Source organism: Struthio camelus, chromosome 5, assembly GCF_040807025.1.
Source record: "Struthio camelus isolate bStrCam1 chromosome 5, bStrCam1.hap1, whole genome shotgun sequence".
Taxonomy (NCBI): Eukaryota; Metazoa; Chordata; class Aves; order Struthioniformes; family Struthionidae; genus Struthio; species Struthio camelus.
In genome coordinates, this window is record NC_090946.1 from 27,677,254 (window position 1) to 27,698,061 (window position 20,808).

The following is a 20,808-nucleotide window of genomic DNA, read 5'->3' on the forward strand; positions in this document are numbered from 1 at the left end:
ATTTTACAGTGTTAGCAAGTAACTTATGCCATTACTGCATCTCCAGAAAACAACAGTTAAAAATAAATATTTTAATGCCCTGTTTTTGCTATTATTTGGTTAAAGTAACCCAGATAATGTGTCAGATAATGAAGAGGAACATTTAATTTGCAAGAGGAGCTAATCCAAAAGTAATGCAATTTATTCTTGCCTTAGAGAATGTTGAAAGGAGGGGGAAGAATTTAACCTTTTTCCAACACTTGGAGTATAAAGCAGAAAGATCTTCCTAGGAGGTTTATCACTGACAGCTTCAATCCCGTATAATACTAAGCTTACCGAGACAAATCTTATGACAGAATTTTTTTGTATATTGACAAGATATTCTAACAATGCGGTTACAATTCTACCTGCACCAACTTTAAAAATTAGTCTAAAAGTTTTTAGGCTAATGAGTCATGAATAAACAGAGTTCTTACTTGAAAACCTTTTGTATCAAATTATATACTTCAAAACAACATATGGAAAGTTTAATTTGGGGAAAAAAATTTTAGCTTTTGCATCTGAAAAGATCTTCCTTTATGCTGGTATAAGCTAAGTTTAATCACAAATAAACAACCAATATACGGGATGAATAAACTTAAGACCCATCATGAGTATTGTTAGCTATGCACTCGGAGGAAAAAAAAATCTAGGTAAAAGTCCTACCTTTCTCAAATCATCGAGTCCTGTCATCACTTTCACTATAACAAAAAATTTACTGTCTTTGTATTTATTTCATCTGGTGGCATTCAGGTCAGGTCAAGTGAAAAAAAAAACTATCCTCAAGAGTGGCCAAAAGCAAATATTTAGGAAGCGGTAATAAGAACAGGAGAAGTTCTTATGTCATGCTTCACCCATGCGCTTGCTCAGTCTCCAACTGCGTGCAGCTCAAGGATTTTCAAATTGGACTGGGTATCCACTTATTTAGTAACACAAATGGCTTTCTCTTTCACAAAGTTGCCCAATTTCCCATTGAACTTATGTAAATTTTTAACATCCACATCACCCTATGGTGAAATATTCCATAGCTTAATTGCATATTATGTGAAGAACCACCTTATTTTGTTTAATATCAATTTTTCACCTGGTAGGTTGATTTGGATGCCACCTAGTTCTTATATCAGAAGCAGCAGCGAATGTTATAATGGGAAGACAAAACAAAAACCACAAAGTTTCATCATATCTGATCTGTATAGAACGATCTGATCTGTGAGAATGATATAGATGATCTGTATAGAAACCTGTATAGGTTTTAACATTTTTTCTGCTTCTGCAAGATTGTAGGTCTCGAATTGTGTGAGAAAAGTAAGATTTCCATTGAAAGTAGTAGGAGAGATACAATTTCCTTCATTTTTCCTGAGTTCACAGAAATTGGGATGAAATTTCATGAGAAAAATTAAGCTCAATTGGCAACTCGCCGTCCCTGAGAAGGGCCATTCGCTTTCTCTTGTCCTAGCCCTGGCTGTGCAGTCCTCCTTCCCTTGTGCTGGCTCTGGTACTCATCTCACAGGTTAGCGAGTTGCTCTTCTTTAATTGAGTCAGTTTTTTGTCAACTTGGAGACCTGAATCAGCTCAGCAAGGAGCTGAAAATCGTTAGAGTCAGCTCAAGGAACAATGAGAATGTGCTGCCAAGAACGGGGAGAAGGAGGTGGACAATCTCCTTCAGCAACAGTGAACTGCCACATCAACTCAATTTTCCTCAAAATACCTCAACTTAAATGGTAGCCACTAAAAACATGGTGGCCCATATGAAATCAGGTAATAGCTGTCATTTTTTCCTGGCAGGCAACTATCCCTATTACTTAAATCTGCATCACAACATACACTAATTTGTAGGCTTTACATAAAAACCTAGATTTCCTAGGATTCACTAAGACAGCAACACCTGAATAAACTGCACGTAATGAGATTTAACATGTAGAAATAAGAAACTAGCCTTAAAGCAACATGTGCAATTACCTTCCTTCAGCTTCTGCTGCACGTGAGCCCTGCACCACAGAAGATAAATGATATAACCCCAATAATGATTAAACCAGATTTCAAATAAGTTCTCCCCAGATCTCACGGGCTTCTTTACTGTGAAGACTTATGACAATTCAAAACATTCTAACTAAAATTCTAAATACAAATGCAGATGAAATGGAAGACCAGTCTCCTCAGTGATGGCTGTCTTTCCACAGGGAAAGTAAATATAGATAATATGTTAGGAACACAGTTTTTGTCCCCTTGAGATTATAAATGAAAATTATTGATAAGATAATCTTAAGTAAGTTTGAAAAGCCACACTGTTCCTGAACAGGTGCTTGACTACTGGTGCCTATCACTAGAGAAATGAAGTTTTTGCCTTTGTTTAGATTTCATTGACATGAAGTTCATCCTTTATTACCAGAAGTATTTTAAGTGATCAGGAGACTAAGCTTCTTAGATGCAAAAAGTCTGTTTTAAAACATTAAGATAGATATAATGGGAAGGACACAATGATGGTACCCTAAGTTCTGAAGACAGCTTGTACTACAAACACCAAGAATGCATATTGGAAGTGAACGCAGACTATGGTTCTTAGCTTTGGTTATAATGCCATTTGAAATAATGTCAAAAACATTACTAAAGTGAACATAAATGGCATGTTCATATTATTACCTATCCACAAGTTTATTATCTCATATAGAAAGGTTATCTGACACGCTGGCTGCTACCTATATACTTGTCTTCTTATTATTAAATGATTATTTTTTCCAGCGTTTCCCAGAAATTGAAGTTACCTCTATGAGCCTGCAATTCAGTGACTCCTCCTCCACAGCATTTAAAGACAGATACTGTATTTGTATGTTTTAATCTTCCAATTCCTTCTTCCCTTCACTGTCCTCCACCAGTTATCCACCAGATAAACACTAACGGTCCCAACACTTCATCAGCAAGCTCTTAAAACACTTTGCTGGCACAATCTATTTGAAATCACCTAATTTACTTAGGTATTCGCTAGTCTGCCTTTGCCCTAGTAAGAGCTGAAGTCTAGTCCTTCTGTCACTGTTATCAGTTATGATAATGAGATTTCAGGGCTCCTTTTTAGTGAAGACTAACACAAAAAAAGCATTACAAATTTCTACATTTTCAGTATCAACTGACTACCTTTTCCACTTCGGGGGGGGGGAAGTAAACTAGTAGTTTCGCCAAGTAATCAACCAACCCTCCTTTTGGTCTTCTCATAATTAGTAAGGTACCTAAGAAAAAATGTGTATCACTGTTGATATTTCTTGCTAGTTGTATCTTACTTTGTACCCTAGTTTTTCAAATTTTGTCTCTACCCTCTCATTTTACAGTTTTGCATTGGTCCCTAACAACAGCCTGCGAGGCATCCAAAAGCTCATGATTTAGCCAAGATGGTGCTGTATTACATTTCTTATCTTCTGCAACGAGAAACTACAATTTTTAGCTTGAAGATTATGGTTTTTTTCTATCTCCCAGATTTTACCTACTGATTTCAAGTCTCTTGACATCAATCTTCCTGCAACTCGCTGTTTTAAATTAAAATAAGAAATACATTTGTAAGGTTTTAAAGCAGGATTTAAATACTTCAGGTGTAGGCACTCACACATTTCTTGTCATGATCAAAAATGCTTTGCAAATGTGGCATATGTTTTCATCCCTCTTCTACAAATAAGGAAACTGAGGTTCTTTACCTCTTTTTCAGTGGAAGAAAACAATCACACAACTTTCTAGACTTCAGTAATTCAGGGTAATTGCAGTGACTGGAAAGCTAAGAGCAGATCTGATGTCTCTGTAGGTTCCTAGGCCTCTGCTCTAGCAACAAGAGAAGATCATTTCACTAGGTATCAAAAAACCCAGTATTTAAATTTTTTTTACTATTAAAGATGAGAACACATATTACAGATGCCAGTGTTTTTAACATACGTGAAAGTGTTTCTCTAATAAACTTCCATGTGTTCCTGTAGTAACAGTCCTTTCTGCTGGGAGAATAATATCTTGAAACTTCCTCTTAAGAACCATTAATCTGATGCACATTTTTTTAAATGAAATTACTATACTCATCCAGCCCTTATATAACTCTGAAATAGATTTTTATCCCTGAAAGACCAAGATTAATGAACTGAGGTGACAAATGAGATGGCATCTTCTTCCATTTCTCTTCTGCAAAGATTGTCTCCAGCTGTATGCTGAAATTGTAAGCATTATATTTAGTCTTCCCTCTGATTTCCTCCCAGTTCTAAAAGTTTTTAGCAATGGTTGCTGTCCTACGTATCATGTCAGTGAGATGGTCTAGTCAAGAACAGACTCATATGCAGAAACTAAGAAGGGCAGCAGATATAACACCTACGTGTTATAAATGTCCTAAGTCCAGGATGAGAGTAGTCTATTATTACTTCTTTTTACAGTCGAAAAGGACTATTCTGCAGGGCTCCCATAATTATTTTTGCTATATGTCCAGGAGGTTTGTTTTTATATTCTTAAGTTGGGCCAGAATAACAATATTTTAATCCTAGATTTCAAACTTCCTTTTGAATATTGATTGACTTGTGTACTTAAACGTCTCTGCATATCTTAGTCTAAGATTCCAAAATGTCTGAGATTTAAGAAACTTCATTTTAGTAATAGACACACTAGAAAAGTAATTTTTTCATCTTTTGATATCATTAAAGATCTTGTTAATAGTATTGGCTTATTTTAATTTACTCTGAAGGGGATAAGTACCAAGGAATATCAAATATCCTTTCCTCAATACCTCCAATGCCTATTTTCTAACAAGTCACTAGGAGGAAGAATATTTTCTCTCTCTGAAGTTAGTCAAATATTTTTTTTCTACCATTTGCTACATCTTGATTTAAATAGAAAGGAAAGTCGGGCATCTTGGCTGCAAAGGGGATGTTGTACACCCCATCAAAATCTCTACTGGACAGTGCCGATGAAGGGAATTCTTGTGCGACCTATTTAACTGTCTCAGTTTGCCTCATCCACATCCTGATAGAAAGCAGGTTTATAACAGCTTTCTTTTAGCCAATTCTGGCAAACAAGAGAATAGAAGATTCTGTATTTCACATCTTCCTCAGAAAGTCAAATTTTTTAAAAAAGCATTTGTGAAGATAAATAGTCTGACGCTAAGAAACAAAGTAATTTAGAAAGTCTTAAATCTTTTAAAAAACTCCCCTAAAAGGCCCTGAACTTTGCTAAGCATCTTGCTTTCGGACAGAATTCTGCAATATTCTTTTTGGGGCCTCAGTCCTCCCTAATAGTAAAGTTTTGATCTACGTCCAGGAATTCTTGAAATAGAGAATAGACAACTTCAAAGACTATTCAACACAGTGAGGAGGCCTGAGATTTATACTTTCTCCAAGTCCAAGTTTAATAAACAAAGACCGGTTACGTGATAAATACATTAAAAATGAGCAAAACATATCAGAATATGGCTTTATGCATCTATATATTCCATACTAACCAATAAGGAGAAGGGTTCCAACAGCTAAGCCTCCACCTGGAAATAAAACAAAATGAAGAACAAAGTAAGACTACCTTTTAATACTATGTTAGAGAACAATTAAGTTTTCTTAGTTTATAAGTCAAAGAAAGGTGATAACAGGGAATTTTAAAATGTAAATGTGAACAACATTTTAATTACCTTTGCAATAGTTCCTACAATTCTCTATTATGAAATAATTACACATTACATGTAATTATATATTACACATTACAATTAGTTTCACAATATACTGTACTATCATCTTTGTGGTAAAGAGATCCTGCAGAGCTCTATGCAACTATGCTTAAGTACTACAATAATGATGTATGGTCTGAGCCAGAGAATTTTTATTCGGATGACTCAAGTGAGTAAACATTTTCCAAATTAATTCCATATTAATCACTTACCAGGTGATAGTGCTTTGTACCAAGCACCATCTATGCAAAGTGACCTAGTAAGACGCTAGCAAATTCCCACTGAAACCAGTCAGGCAGAATTCTAGTTCCTGTTTTTTATCTTATTACTGAAAAGAAATATGATAATAAGGCAGGTAGGATTTCACCCAATGAAGCTGGACTGACAGTTCATAACATAAACCAGGAAAAAAAAAATTAGTCTTTTTTAGTATTTCTTAGACATAAAAATGTCTCTACAAATACAGTTGATGGAAATAATTATTTAATAATAAGAATACATTTTAAACCATGGCCACTAATATTTTTATCCCTTTTTGCTTAAACAATTACATTAATCAATCTTTATGTACCAATCACAGATGATGGAGTATGAGAGGGAATAGAACGCTCCCAATATGTTTGATATGCACATTCTTACCCCACTGATCTCAACAGTGTGGAGGACCAAAAAACAAAACAAAACGAAAAACTATGAATGCCGGTTCTTTGCTAAAACCTGACTGTTACTTGTTCAAAGAGAAAACAAGTATAACTATGTAAGGGTGGTTTAAATGATCATTATCCTAAGAAGGAATTTTAACAGAGAAGATGAAGGAAGAATCCATATTTCACTTCAGGTGAAGAGTAAGCTATTTTGCAATCTGAATTCCAGTTAGAAAATAGTGGAATAACTTGAAATCAGATTACAAGTATTTTATTGAAAAATCATATACAACTGTGAAGGAAAGCTCAAAATTTTTGGAAGTGCTCAGATGCCCATACATAAATAGCCTATTAAAGTGTTTTGCATAACTGCAGTATGTTTTCTGCAATTACACCCTGCTTTAAAAGCAAATTTGGAGCAAACAGTATCACACAAGTATCACAACATCCAAAGCTCTTAACAAAAGAACTCAATTCTGGACTGCACAGGCAGACTCCAGTGAAAGGGGTAATTCAGTCTATCAATTTAAAAGCTCATTAAGCTTCACTTGAAATTGATTCCAATAGGGACTGGATCAATTTCTTAATCTTTAGCTCTGCTGGTGGGACCACGAATCTCTGCAGCACCTGCGATGTTGATACATACCCAGAAGGAAAACAAAAAGCCAATTTCCCTCCCACAGGCCAAATAACTGTCAAAGGACTAACTACACTAGCCTTCCTTTTGATCAAGAGGCAAAAAATTCTGCATTCACCGTTAATCTATGAGAACTCATTTTTAGGTCCTTAATGTCTAAACAACTGAGTTGCTATGCACATTCTAATAAAAGCCATCACATGATTTAAGATGCAATACAATTACACAAAATATCACACCAAAAGAATTTCTAAACAAAATACATTTTTCATTTTCATATGATATAATTTTAACCCCAAAATTAAGTTACACAAAATGATAATTCTTAGCATTTCTAGCATTATGAAAGAACTACCAACATACTGGATGACAAAGTATTTATTATAATATTTTTAAAGAAGATATACATAACTAGGGCAGACAAAAGGCATCAAAATCAATAAATTAAGAAAGTGTTGTACAGCCACAGAAAATTAGAAACTATTATAGAAGCATAAGACACGGCAGATCTCCTTCATGATGTTCATGATCATGAACATCTAGGTTTCAACAAATCAAATCACAGGCCAAAACCATTCTGTGCAACGCAAGACCATAAGGACAGATACGTCAAAAGATATTTTTACTTGCACGAGTAGGACAGGTGTGGCAACAGCGCGCCTATAGCAATCACAAGGCTTCTACAAGAGCCATAGAAAGTGATAATATTGTTGCATTGTAATGCCTGAATTCAAAATGCAACACAATGACATTGCCACTATGTCATGATGTTAGCACAATTTTAGTAGTATATCACAGTGCAAAAGTTTAGTCAGCTACTAATTTCATGTTTGTATCTCAGTGCATCACAGATATTTTAAACTATAGTCCTGAGTCAAGATGTACAAACTCCTCAATATTTTTGGCAGACTTATTAAGTAAGCAGGTAGTTCTTCAATACTTAAAAAAATATGAATACTATTTATTAGAAAATTAGAATCACTCATAGAATCTCAATATTATAAATACACCAATTTTCGCTTCATTTCGTATGTTCAGGAAAACCCCAAACACAACCAAAAGTTCTTCTATTGAGGGGAAGGAGAAAAAAAAAAAGACCAAAATCAAAAATCATATAGATGGTAAATAAAAAGTATGCTTCAAATATTCACTGCATTTGTTTGTTTAGGAAAATGAAACATATGTGCTACTAAGAGCAGTTGTTTAAAACTAGCACATGTTGTATACAGCTAATAGAATAGATGAAAATTACGAGCTCTTACCAAATCATAGCTAGTCATAGAAAAGATGATCAAAACAGCCTTAAACAATACATTACCCCCAGCAATAATGACTTAACCTTGACAATAAAAAGCTCAGTTGAAACCATCACAGAAATAGTGTTTCTTCTGTTTTTAAATAGCTTATACAAGAAAGCATTTGTTTGACAAACAGGATTATCAATTCAGTCAAAATTCTAACAAGAATACTCTGATCAAGCCTCTCCTGCCTCTTTCGATAAGCCAGAGTTGTAATGTATGTGCATAAACCCTAGACGCTAAGGGCAAACTCAGGTCAGAGGACCGGCTGATCATTATCAGATGTACTGAACAATACAGGTAAGTGTATTTTATTAGATGGAATGTAAAACTATTGCAGCCATCATAATTATATCTTTTACAATGAGCAATAACAACTGTAAAATAGGCAAGAGACAGACCACAGGGAAAAGTAGCAGGAAAGTCGACAGAGTCAGAATAGACACTTAAAATCTTCAAGTTTTCTAAGAAAACTGCTGTGAACTTGTAATTTTTTGTTTCTTATTTTGATATTTCAGTTTTTATTTGCCAGGATCAAAAGCAGTCCCAAATGTAAACAGCTAAGCAAGATTCATAACTCTCTGCATTCTACTTTTCAGCAATGAGATTTAAGACCTTAAGGAAAGAAACATAAAAGACATAGATACCTCACAGAAGAGCCTGAAATCATAACACTATTTACTGGGGTTTTCACAGCAAGCATTCAGAAACATTGGACATGATTCTGAGTACATTAGTTCTTTGCAATATTGTACTCAAAATTCCTATTTAGAACATCTCAACATCACTCTGCAGCACATTTTACCACTGCAGGAATAGCAAACTATCAAAACTATCTGTGGTTCTGCAAAGGACAATTAGATTATTAATCTAGGTCAAAAAAAAAAAACTTGAAATATTTCAAGCATGTACATATGTTTTTAAGTATGTATGAACAAAATTGATTCCTAGCACATGCTTGCATGCACAGTTTGCATCTTGAGAGGTGCCCATATTGTTTCCTAGCACATTTGTGACCTTTTTTAAACTGCTTGCAACAAAAAATTCAATACAAGGCATGTGATGTTCATGTTACATAATAGTTGCAGCTCGTAACAGAGAGCTGCTTTGGCACAAATCAGACATATATGGTCTATAAACCTTGAAACTAGGCTTCAATATAAAACTCAGGGACGTAAAGAGTGCCTTAGTGAAAACATAGGCTTTGAAATCAAGCACTTCACCACTACTTATCTTTGATGGAAGATGCATTTACCAAGAAAGAGCTAGCTATCAACACTAATGGGACAATTCAACAAGTAGCTGTAGGTAAAAGAAATTCCTGCACGCATCTTCTGTGTTTTCCTCTCTACAAAGTTTTTGTTTAGCCCTGTGTCTAATAACACCATTTTTTCCCTTACTCACAGATAATCATAAACTCTGTTTTCATGTCTGTCAAACAATACCGTATCCGGGTTGTCACTTCAGGACAAGGCAAACTCAAATCCAAGCCCAAAACATGAGAGCTAGATTATGCCTGGTGACTGCTAAAAATATGTTTCTGAAAAATATCAGGGTAACACAGTTTATAGCAACTTCCACTGGGAATGTATTAAAAAAAATTATTTTCAGTCCCTGGTGACAATAAAATACAGTATTTTGTACAGTCAGCTGCTTAATTGCTAGTGGGCAAGATGGGGAGGGGGGGAAGGAGAGCCAGCATTCTTAAAGAAACACATAAATAGCCCTCTGCAATACATTTATGAAGCATTTCCACATGCACCTGAAAAGGACATGAAGGAGATCAGGTATATTTTTACATTCACCAGCATACCAGGCTGCATTAACAGGAGCGCGGCCAGTAGATTACAGGACGTGACTACTCACATTCAATCAGTACTCTTCAATCAGCACACTAATCATCTCATTAGACCACATCCAGTCTAATGAGTTTTGTCCCACCCACAGTCGCCCTCTCCCAGTACAAGAAAGAAGTAAAGATAAAATTGAGCGAGTTGAGCAGAGGGCCACTGAGATAGTCAGAGGTCTGGAGCACATGACCTAAGAGGAACAGCTGAAGGACCTGGGCTCATTTAGCCTGGGGAAGAGAGAAGATCCCACAAGCAGCCTTCCAGTATCTAAGAGAAGCCAGTGAGAAGACAAGAGTTGGGTTCTTTACTGAGATGCACAGTGGGAGAGCAAGAGACAACAGACATAAATTCAAACAAGGAACACTTCAACAGGATATAAGCAAAAAGAAAATTCTCTATGACTATGATTAAGCATTGGACCAGGTTGTCCAGAAAGGCTGTGAAATCTCCGTCACTGCAGTTTTTCAAGACTCAGCTAGACAAAGACCTGAGAAACTGACTCCAAATTCAGCACTGGCCCTGCCTCGAGGCTGGAACAGATGAACTCCTGAAGTCCTTCCTTCCCCAACCTGAATTACTCAATTATTCTATAAAGGTCCATCTAACCAGGCATTCTGTCCCCAGGAACAGCTAATTTTATAGCACAGTATGTTTAGCATGAGCCTTTCATGGCTTACCCACTCACCTTCCAGAAATCAGTGATTTAAGAGCTAGGAGGTTACCAAAGTTTTAACACAAGTGTACAGAGTTTTCATTTTGCCAGTACAGAGTTTTCATTTTGCCAGTACACCACAATCTAAAAAGAATTTGTCACATATTTTCAAAAGTTCCTCTTCATACATGTGAAGAGATTTCCAGATGTTCAAGTTTAAAAATTCTCAGGAAATTCAGGTCAGGAATTTACCAAATACTTAAAACACAAGGAAAAAAGTATTTTAAAAGGGATCTAGGATTTACCAGAAGTTCCCCCAATTTTCATAACAAACCTTTAATTATGTTAGTAAGTGCCTGGAGATTTAGGAGGCTGAAACAATGGGGGAGCTTTCCATGTCCTCCGACCCATGCTGTGCAAAATCCACAATTTCTAAAACAGCACACGAATAAGAACTGGAATACTCCATTAAAATCTTATATTTATGTAGTCAAAGGGCTTGACAAATTGCACATACAATGAAACACAACTCCCTTAAAGAAGAAGACCTTTTTCTACAAGCATGCTAACCCCTGATGGCAATGCAGATCTTCTCTCCTCCCCGTCAACACAATATACACCAAAAAAAAGAAAGAAAAAGTAGTACAGAAGTATGATTCTCCTTAAGATACCCAGGCCATAAAGTCTTCTTTAAGGAATGGGTAAATCATCTGTATTTATCAGCGCTCATAAAGATGTCCCTTAAAAAGAAAGTGATAGGGCTAAACATATATTCCTCCAGGGATAAACGAGCATAGGCAAAGTCAAACCTGCCTCCCCTAAACCTAAAGTCCTATTCATCTACGTTGCGCATGTATTGCATGTATCATGAGTCAGTAACAGGGTCATGCAGCCCCAAAGCATACAGGCAAAGCATGCTGTTTATACCAATGAAATGTATTAGTTCCCAATTAAAGTAAGCAGTGGTAGTCTATGCCACTTATTATAACCCAGCAACGGACACAACAAATCAGCCCAAGGGACCATCTAGTATTTTGACACTGACAGCAGGCAAAAGCAGCTGCCCAGACAGTAAGAACAGTGTCACACCAGTATATCCTATCTAAACTAGACATTTATAGTAACATCTCAGTGGTGACCAACATAAAAGAGTCACACTGAACCTCCAGTCTCATGCCAAACGCACCTTAAAAATAGTCATATAGAAGAAACCAAGCTATACTATAATCAACTAAGAGTTAATTCAGCTCTAATGTTTTCCACAACCGAAAGTTTTACACAGTAAAACGTCCTTTACTGTGACACTTTGAAATAAGACAAGAACGCGTTACTTTGCAAGGGTATTTACAGAACAACCCTCCACTCCAAAAAAGTTGTTTGAACGGATTTCAGGGAACCGCAAACAGCGCTCCTCTGGTGGGCAGAGCGGGCTCCGAAGCGGGCAGCACCGCCTTCACCGCCGCCCTCGGCCCTCACGGGGGGCTGCAGCCGGGACGGGGCCGGCTGCGCCCCTTCCCGCTCCCCTCCCCCCCCCCACCTGGGAGCTGCGGCAGGGCAGCCTGCGGCGGCGGCAAAGCCGGGCAGGGCGCAGCGAGGGGCTCGGGCCGGCGGCGGCGGCGGCCGCGGGTAGGTCCCGGCCCCCGGCCCCCGGCCCCGCACCAACCTAGCACACAGTCCAGGGAGGGGAGCCCGCTGGAGAGCAGCAGCTGCCCGTGGCGGACGGCAGGCCGCGTGCCCGCGATGGCGGCCAAGCGGCTGCCGCCGGCCGGCGCCTTCCGCTGGAAGCTGGGGGCGCCGCGGCCCCGCACCGCCCCGCCGGTCCCCGGGGCCGCCATCTTCGCTGCCTGACCGTTGACAGGCGCGAGGGGCCGCTGGGAAGAATCGAGCCCGCTGTTCCTCAGCCAATAGAAGAGCGGCTTGGGAAGTTCGCTGTTCAATAGGAGCCCGCGTTGTTGGCGCGTTCTGAGGGGCGGGGTATGGGCTGAAGCGGCCGGTAACGGGCAGGTAGGAGAGTGCGGCGGAGGCAGCGGCACTAGCCGCGGCGTGGTGGCCGGAGGGCGCGCGGCGCTGTTATCTGTGGTGTCCCGGCTGCGGGATGAGCCCAGCCGGGGCCGTGGCGGCAGGGTCAGGGGGAGGCGGCTGTGTGGCGGCGGCCGCGGCGCGGAGTGGAGCGGAGCGGAGGGCGGTGGCTCCGCCCCGGCAGCCGGCGAAGGCGAAGCGCCGCTTTCCCCTTTTGGCGGTGCCTTGGTGTTCGAGGTGTCTGTAAAGCACCAAGCGAGCGAGGGGTGGCCCCGGGCGGTCTGCGTGCCCTTGAGTTATCTGGGCAGGCTGGGTACCGTCCCGTCTGCGTCACCCCCTTTTAAAAAAGGGGTTTTTAAACGTATGCAGAGCTGCACCCGAGTAGGAAAAGGAGCGCTCATGAAATGTTCTTGTTAATAACGGTAGGGGCCCAGTGTGGGTGGAGTTCCTCTCCTGTTTGTAAGTAACCGAGAATTTTTAATAAAGGTATCATCTAAGGCCCCTCACCAGGAAGGAGGATCTTGCATCTTTATGATTGCTGCGGACCACCATGTAGGATGAGAGCTGTAGGAGAGAAGGTTGCTTTATCTGAGAAATGTAGCTCCTGTGTTTCATTAGCTTTATTGTTGAATCGGTTGCTAATCCCATAAAAAACTATTTTTTATGTTTAAGAAGATGGCAGCAAACAACTCCTAAAAACTGACCGTATGTAAAAAAATATTGGGACATCTGAATTTGGTATTTCCTTTTCTGTTCATGTTATAAAGCATGTTAATTTGTGTGTATGTTACTGGAAAAATTTTGTACACTTACTTTGTGAATCAACACTCTGCAGTATACTGAATGTGAGAGAAATCTCCGTGAGCATATAGAAAAGCCATTGTCAGATATTTTTGTATATGTAATCTGTTGCTGTTTGACATGCATTACAAGCTACTGGAAGACACTTGCAAGTAGCAGGATGTACTAATGAGGCTTTAGTATTAGATTCCCCCTTCTCAATCTTAGATTAATTCAGATCGATGATTTTTATTATTTTGTAACCTGTGGTTTTTGAACACCTGCAGTTGTTCATGCTGTCCTTCTTTGATTACTTTAGGAGAAAAATAATTAACGCTTATATAAAATATGAACAGGAAAGTGTTTGAAAAAATATGCTGACAATCCTGAATCTTTTTCTTTTGTATTAAATTTAAAATATAGGAACATGACACTTCAGTGTTATATCCTCCTTGTTGGCGAAACTCTGTTTATTTTGTTGTTGGCCAAGCTTCTTTACATGTTAAGGAATGGGCTGCTAATCCAGTATTAACAGTTTAAGATCTATATCATGGGTATCACAATATTAAGGATTATCTTAATGTCTTTTTTTTGGGCTGACAAACTGTGAAATATTAAAAAATACTTAATTTCAAACATAGATTACTATATTATTGTTCAGCACAAATTAAAGTATTTGTCTTTGCCTTTTGATTTTTTTTTTCTCCTCTAGGAAATTTAAAAAGGTAAAAAATAAATACGGTTCTTAAATGTCATTTTTGTAGGATCTGACTCATAATTTCTGAAATTCTGCAACAGGAAATACTTAATAAAGGCATAAAGCATAATTTATGATTCTTTCATGAGGATCTGTTTTTTAGTGGAATCCTGAAGTGTAAAAGCTATATAATTGACTGAGGATGCTTAAACTTACAAGTGTTTCTACCTCTTAAAACATCACATCAGCCTCTCGGGTTTCTTACTGTATTGTGGTTGAGGATTCCAGACACCTAAATATTTCAAATATGAGTGCTTGCAGGTGTAACTCTCTATTAAAATTTGCAGTCTAACTGCTGTAGAACAGTTCTGTAGAGCACTTGTAAATCAAAGAGGGTATCTCATGAGTTGGTCAACACTTACATATCAGAAAAAAAAATGGTGTTATACTACATTCACATTCTCTCGGTGTCCCCACCCTCTCTTTCCCACCTCTCCAAGCAGCACCCTTCCTTTGGGTACTTCAGTAAGACACAGTATTTCCTTGCTTGTTTTTAAATAAAACTAATTTAGATAGCATGAACTTTAAAGAATAGTTGTTTTAAATATTCTCCCAGGATTCCTCCCGCTTACTGTGTCTACTTATCTAACGAGTAGTTTTGATGCTCTTTCCTTTCCTACTCTGATCTTATTTTACTACAAGGCAGTTAAAACTAGATGATGATCGTAACTTCTTTGTGTTTTGGAACATAAATTCTGAAAGTATTTTGGTATTGGGAGTACTTGTGCTGTGCCCCGTTTGTAGAATTTCTTGCATAAAATGCAGCTAACTTCAGTTGAAGATAACTGGAAAGCTTGGTATTTCATGAGCTGATGTAATAGGTCAGTGCTGGTGAAAGAGAGAGTCTCGTTTCCTCTTCCTTTGCTGCTTCCATAGATGCAATTCCGCAAACCTTCGTGCTCGTTGGATCCTTTCTGGAGCTGTTTCAGCTCACTAATCTGACTAGGAATTATCTACTTTCTTGATAGGTTGATTTTTTTTTTTTTCTGTGATATCACTGAGTGTCTTCAACATGGAAAATGGTATATATGGACAGTGTGGAGGGTAGATGGAATCTTTCACCTTTTGCTGGCTGTGAGTAGTTAATTCACTCCCCCTGTGAACCTCACAGCTATTTCAGAATTTCATGCGATTTTATGTGAAGTGATATTTTCATTGTTGACATCCTTTGAAATAAAATGTTGCTCATGTGTATTACAACAGCAGAGATTGTTTCTGATATTGCTAGAAAAGTTGTGGAGAAATAAAAATAGTTCTTCAATATGAGAACTGAACTTTAGAAATTATTACTGTGGTTGTTCTTGTAATATTAACTTCTCTTCTGTCTCTTTTAAGGTGATAGGTACAGTTAAAGTATTGCTGATTTAGAAAGCAAGTGGAAAGAAGCCATTTTCCACAGCTTTAATTTTTTTATTTATTATGATGCAGCTTGACAGACTAATAAGTGCTTATAAGATTTATGGCATCTGACTTGACTTGTGTTTCATTTCAGACAAATACAGAAGAAAGTGACTATCTGGAATTTTTGTTATTTTTAAGTCGATGGTGGTTTGTTTTTCAGGAATAATAACCAGCCTTTTCACTCTCCTTGATTTATACCAAAAGTTTTCCTCTGTTCACATGTCCACTTTCCAAAAGATGAATTTCCAGCAGTTGTAAGAGATTCCATTAGGGGCTGACAGATCAAAAAAGCAAGACTGCAGAAATTGCAAGTCTAGATATTATTATATAATAATAATAATATCCTCAAGTATACATTTGCAGGTAGATAAGTCCTATTGTTGCTGCTTTACAGATGATATTGAAATGTAGTGCAGCTGAAACTGAAATGTAGAGAAACTGAAGAACATGGAGATGGTTGCAAGTGATAAGGAAATAATATCTTAACAAGTTATTTCTTGTCAGCTGGGCTATGGTAACTAACACAGCTCATTGTAATTGCAAAATATAGTAGTAGTTTAAACCTTTGTATCTGGATCAGAATATGCTGAACTATAGAATAACCAACTTGCTTTCTCACTGCTTGTGTATATCATACAGACCCGATAAACTGTTAATGTAAATTTTAACGACAAATCTTAATTATGGTATGAAGAAATTAAACTTTCTATTTTCCATTTCTTATGAACTTGTTGATCCAATTCAACAACTTGCCTATGTCAAATGCAGATTCTAAGCTGGATTAAGAGGATTTGGGGTGAGAATTCCCTAAGGAAAAAATAGAGGGAATACAATGGATGAGTGAGAGAACAATCAAAACATTTGGTAAAAGGTATGTTTGGAATTTGATCTGCAAGTATATTTGTCATTGTTCTTTAAAAACTGTAGTCTACAGATTTGAGGGCGATCTTAGTATCCCCAAAATAGCAGCAATCCTTAAAGTATGTTTCAGATATTCTGTGCTTGGTACGAGGGTTTATGTTCGATATTGGAAACACCTGCCATGTTTGTCTACCTTTTTACTTCATTTACTGGAATGCACGCTACGTGGAATTACAGTTTTAAACTCTTAGGAACTTTAGTTAATGCAAGCAGAGGCTCTATTCATTAAACGGTGTTTCTCAACGAGGGCTGAGAGTTATGTTATTGATGTACGTTTTTTTTATTTGCCCTGATTTCAAATTAATGTTTGTGCTACATTTCAATTGTGCCTTATAAGATTCAGTATATGTTGTCATCCCTCTGTGGCAATGAGCAAAATGCTATCAGTTCTAGAATAAAATACATTTCTTCATCTTCCTTTAAAGCTGTATGTCTGCCTCATCAGTTTTTGCTAATTTTTTTTGTTTGGTTTACATATGAGATAGAAAACTGCATTCTAATATAAGTTCTAATTCATAATCTTATTAGTGTTTGTTATATCCCAAAGCTGCTTCCCTCATCAGTTCTGGAATGTGATGGTATTAGACTGTACTGATTAAAGTTTTATAGTCAGCAAATCAGATTAGCTTTCGAGTCACCTGACTAGGTAGGGCTAGTAGTCATGTGATTCAGTGCCCTGCTGAGTTCATGCTGTGAACTGAAACAAGGTAGTTTGCTTTTGAGATGTTCTTAAGCATCTAACAGCATGAGTCATGGATTATGACTGCAAAGAAGATGGCTTCATTTTCCCGGTCTTTGAACTAGCCAGAATGGAATAAGTTTGAAAGTGTAGGATCTTCAGCCCATGAGCCACCAACTGAAAAGAATGCTTAATCCTGGAAGTTCTGACACTGAAAGATCTGGGGAGTTTTCAGTGTTTTTAAAAAACAAACAAACAAACAAAAAAAAAAACCTTAAAAACTCCTTAACCACTCGTTTCATGGAAAATGCTAGGATTAGTGGGAGAGATTTAAGACATACCAATTGTATGATATTATAAAAAATATGGTAGGATTTTCTTTAGAAAGCCTCTGGATGATAACAAAATGCTTGTCAGTGTGAATACTGAACAACAGTGATAACAATCTGAACCTGTGTCAGATTTAAACGATTCTCTTAAAGTAAAAGTAAATACATTGGGGGAAATGAATTAAAACAATCTATTTGACTCTGTGCCATATGCTGAGGATTATAAAAGATGACCACTGGTTTAATAAATGTAGTTGATAAAGTATTACTGAAATGACCATTGTAACTCCTATTCAGATATATAATGTTTCTGTAATTTCAGATTATAAGAATTAACAGTATGTTATTACTGAAGCTTGCAGAATAATATAATTAACAATGGGTTGTAAATTGGATGTACTACCTTAATAAGCATCATACAAATTAGTGATATATTTCATAGAAACTATTTTATATTGTTTTAACTAAATGAGACTACCTTTTTTATGATACAACTATTTTTAAATTAACAAATGTTTAAGAGAAGTAAAATCAAGGAAAATAATAACCAACTGGAAAATAAATATTATTTGTATTGTGGCTCTTGGTATACCGTAAAGTTTACCATACTGGGTTCCACTTCCATATAAAGCTTACTTCAGGATTGAAATCTAGAAGTTAAGAAAGATTGGTACTACCTTTCTTAAATGCTTAACATCCATAAATGGAAATTAGATTAAAACAGATTTTTTTTAATCCAAGATTAAACCAGTTTGTTTTTTCAGCATGTCTCTGGAAAATGTGAAGAATACATTTTGTGCATTGATCGGAAAAACGTAGTTTAAATGCATTGATATTTTGAAGTCTTTGTTTCTAGTTTGCAGTTGCATGTGATTGCATGTTTGGTTTAAATAGGTGTTTTTAAAGACAGGCAAATGATGTAGGTCATTACACAATTTATGGGAATAAAAATTTAATAGTTGAGGTGCTTTTTTCTATTTTTTCTATTTTAGTGGAGTTTATGCTAAATGACAAAGTACTTGTCTTTTTAGATCCTCAGATTCCCTGAATATATGTTTAAAAAAAAATACCAACTGTGTGACAATCAGTGAAATTAATTTATAGTTGCTATAGCGGTTTTCCTAATATGTTCTTATTACAAAAGCTAAGAATTGGCACATTTTGTATTTGAAAATGTAATGTTGTATGCTAAGTTGCTAGGGTTTTTAGGCTTTAAGGGCATTATTCCAAATAATTTATTATTTCTATTAAAAATCAGTATCAGCGAGTGCTGGAATGCAGGCAATGTTTGCTCCTCATCTATGTTGTAGGATTTTATAGAAAGTGTTCTTTTTTGATTTAGCTTTTTTTGCCCGTCATCTCTGGGACATCATGAAACCTGAATCCTGCCAAGTTCTTTGGGAAAGCACTTAAGGCCTACTCAAGTCCGGAAAGCGTTTAACTGACTACCTTCAGAATTCTTTTAAAATTGTAGCTCCTCTCTGAACGCTGAAATATTTTTCTGAAGATTTTTCATGCTGGAGAATTTTCCTTCTCTTCTAATGTTACCCAAGAGCAAACAGCACGTTTCAAGAAGAGGGGATTCTGCAATAGGGTCCGAATTTAAAAATAAACAAAATCTGGGTTGCTAAGTCGTTTGGTTGCACTGCCCCTCCTGTCTGACCTTCTCCCTTATATAAAGGAAATGTTATTGTTAACTAGTCGTATGCTTACAGTTAGCTACTACTATGCTGAAATCTGGAATCTGTACTGCAGACATTGTTTTTCAGATTTACTTTTGACAACGGGCTCTGATGTCCATTGAAGTAAGGAAAGGCATGCTAGATGAGATTCAGAAAGTTCTTATGCTGGAGTAGAACAATTAACTGACAGTTAATTGCAATCTAGTTTTTATTTTCAAAGACAGGAATCCTTTGCCAATGCACTTACATGTAAGAATGTAGTTTCTTGGGGAGCCCCACAGACTCGCAAACCCAGCTTTCCAGTGTACTGAGCAAGTACGTTTGTATGCTGATGACTGTGGCTTCGTTAGATATCTTAAGCAGGTAAATTAATGCTAGCTTGGTTGTTCAGCCACTGCCAGTGTGGAAGTAACCTGAGATGATGTACAATCACCTAACAAGCAGTGTGGGTCTCCCCCCCCCCCCCCATTAGCTATTCTGTCTTAAATTAATGAGCTGATCAAATTTTCAGTCTGGTAATGACATGCAAAAGAGCAGTAGTTGAACTGAAATGCATACAGGTGTGTTTTAAGGAGCTAGATATTACGATTTATTTAGCGCTGTGAATAGCAAAACAGTTACTACCCAAGCTCAGTGCTATGCTAGTTCTGGGTTTCCCAAGCAGTGATGTTGGTCAGCTGCTTCAAGACAGAATACAGTGCCTCAGGTTTCACTGGAGACAGGATAGTGTTGAGCCATAGGAACGTGCAGGCGCGTATGATGGACATCTAACCAGAAAGTTGGTGATAAACCCTTGTTGTTGTGGAGCAGTTTAATTGATAAAACTTTGACCTAGCTGGTGATCAGTTATTCTCATTTTTGCCTGATTTCTTAGAAGTGGGTAGCATTGGAATTTTGGCACTGCGCTTCGAAACATGTGAACAAATATGTAGTACTGTAAAAAATAATAAAACCTCTTTCTCTGTAGATCAGTGTAACTGTGTCTTCTCTGACTACAAAGATAGAAATCTCGCCTCCTCTTTTGAAAGAGGTGACTATTACAAGAACTTGTTTAGAATGGTAAACTACTTAGGTCAGTAAGATATGTATGAAGAAAATGGAAAGGCATTTTGGACTTTAGACAAGAATTAAAATCTTATTTATTTATTTTTTTTCAGTTTGAGTTTTGGTGAGTTACAAAGTTAGGTAAAACAAACAAGTAAAAGTAAAACTCATTTTCAAAATTAAAAAAAAATCCATTACTGGCTACTTAACAGAAGTTATATTGTTCCAACTTTGGAATAACGTTGTGATGAAGAAAGCACAAAACACTGGACATCTTGCTTTTTTTTATAGCTAAACTTTATTTTAGAAAATGTTCACTATTCTTTACCTCCTTGGATTCAGCTTCTTTGAGCTCCTGTTTTGAGGCGGCCAGTTCCATTCCAAAGCTGCCGTAGTTGCTGAAATCCATTTTCAGGAGCATGTATCTAG

The 20,808-nt window shown here is 37.2% G+C and overlaps 2 protein-coding genes across 5 annotated transcripts in view; one reads left to right on the forward strand and one right to left on the reverse strand.

The window, feature by feature from the left end:
• ELP4 (elongator acetyltransferase complex subunit 4) overlaps positions 1 to 12,624 on the reverse strand; it is a 164,050-nt gene extending 151,426 nt beyond the window's left edge. For both annotated transcript variants that reach the window (XM_068945275.1, XM_068945276.1), the window contains exons 1-2: positions 12,431 to 12,624; positions 5,471 to 5,506 (exon numbers count right to left, since the gene is read on the reverse strand). In XM_068945275.1, coding sequence (XP_068801376.1) covers positions 5,471 to 5,506; positions 12,431 to 12,602 — 208 coding nt within the window. In that variant the 5' untranslated portion in view covers positions 12,603 to 12,624. The remainder of the gene's footprint in view (positions 1 to 5,470; positions 5,507 to 12,430) is intronic.
• A 70-nt stretch (positions 12,625 to 12,694) lies between these two features.
• Positions 12,695 to 20,808, forward strand: part of IMMP1L (inner mitochondrial membrane peptidase subunit 1) — a 37,238-nt gene continuing 29,124 nt past the window's right edge. The window contains exons 1-2 of one of the 3 annotated variants that reach the window (XM_068945278.1): positions 12,725 to 12,771; positions 16,493 to 16,595. The gene's annotated coding sequence lies outside the window, so the exon portion shown is untranslated. Of the gene's footprint in view, positions 12,772 to 13,272; positions 16,596 to 20,808 lie in introns of all 3 variants that reach the window. The other 2 variants (XM_068945279.1, XM_068945277.1) reach the window with 2 other exon arrangements.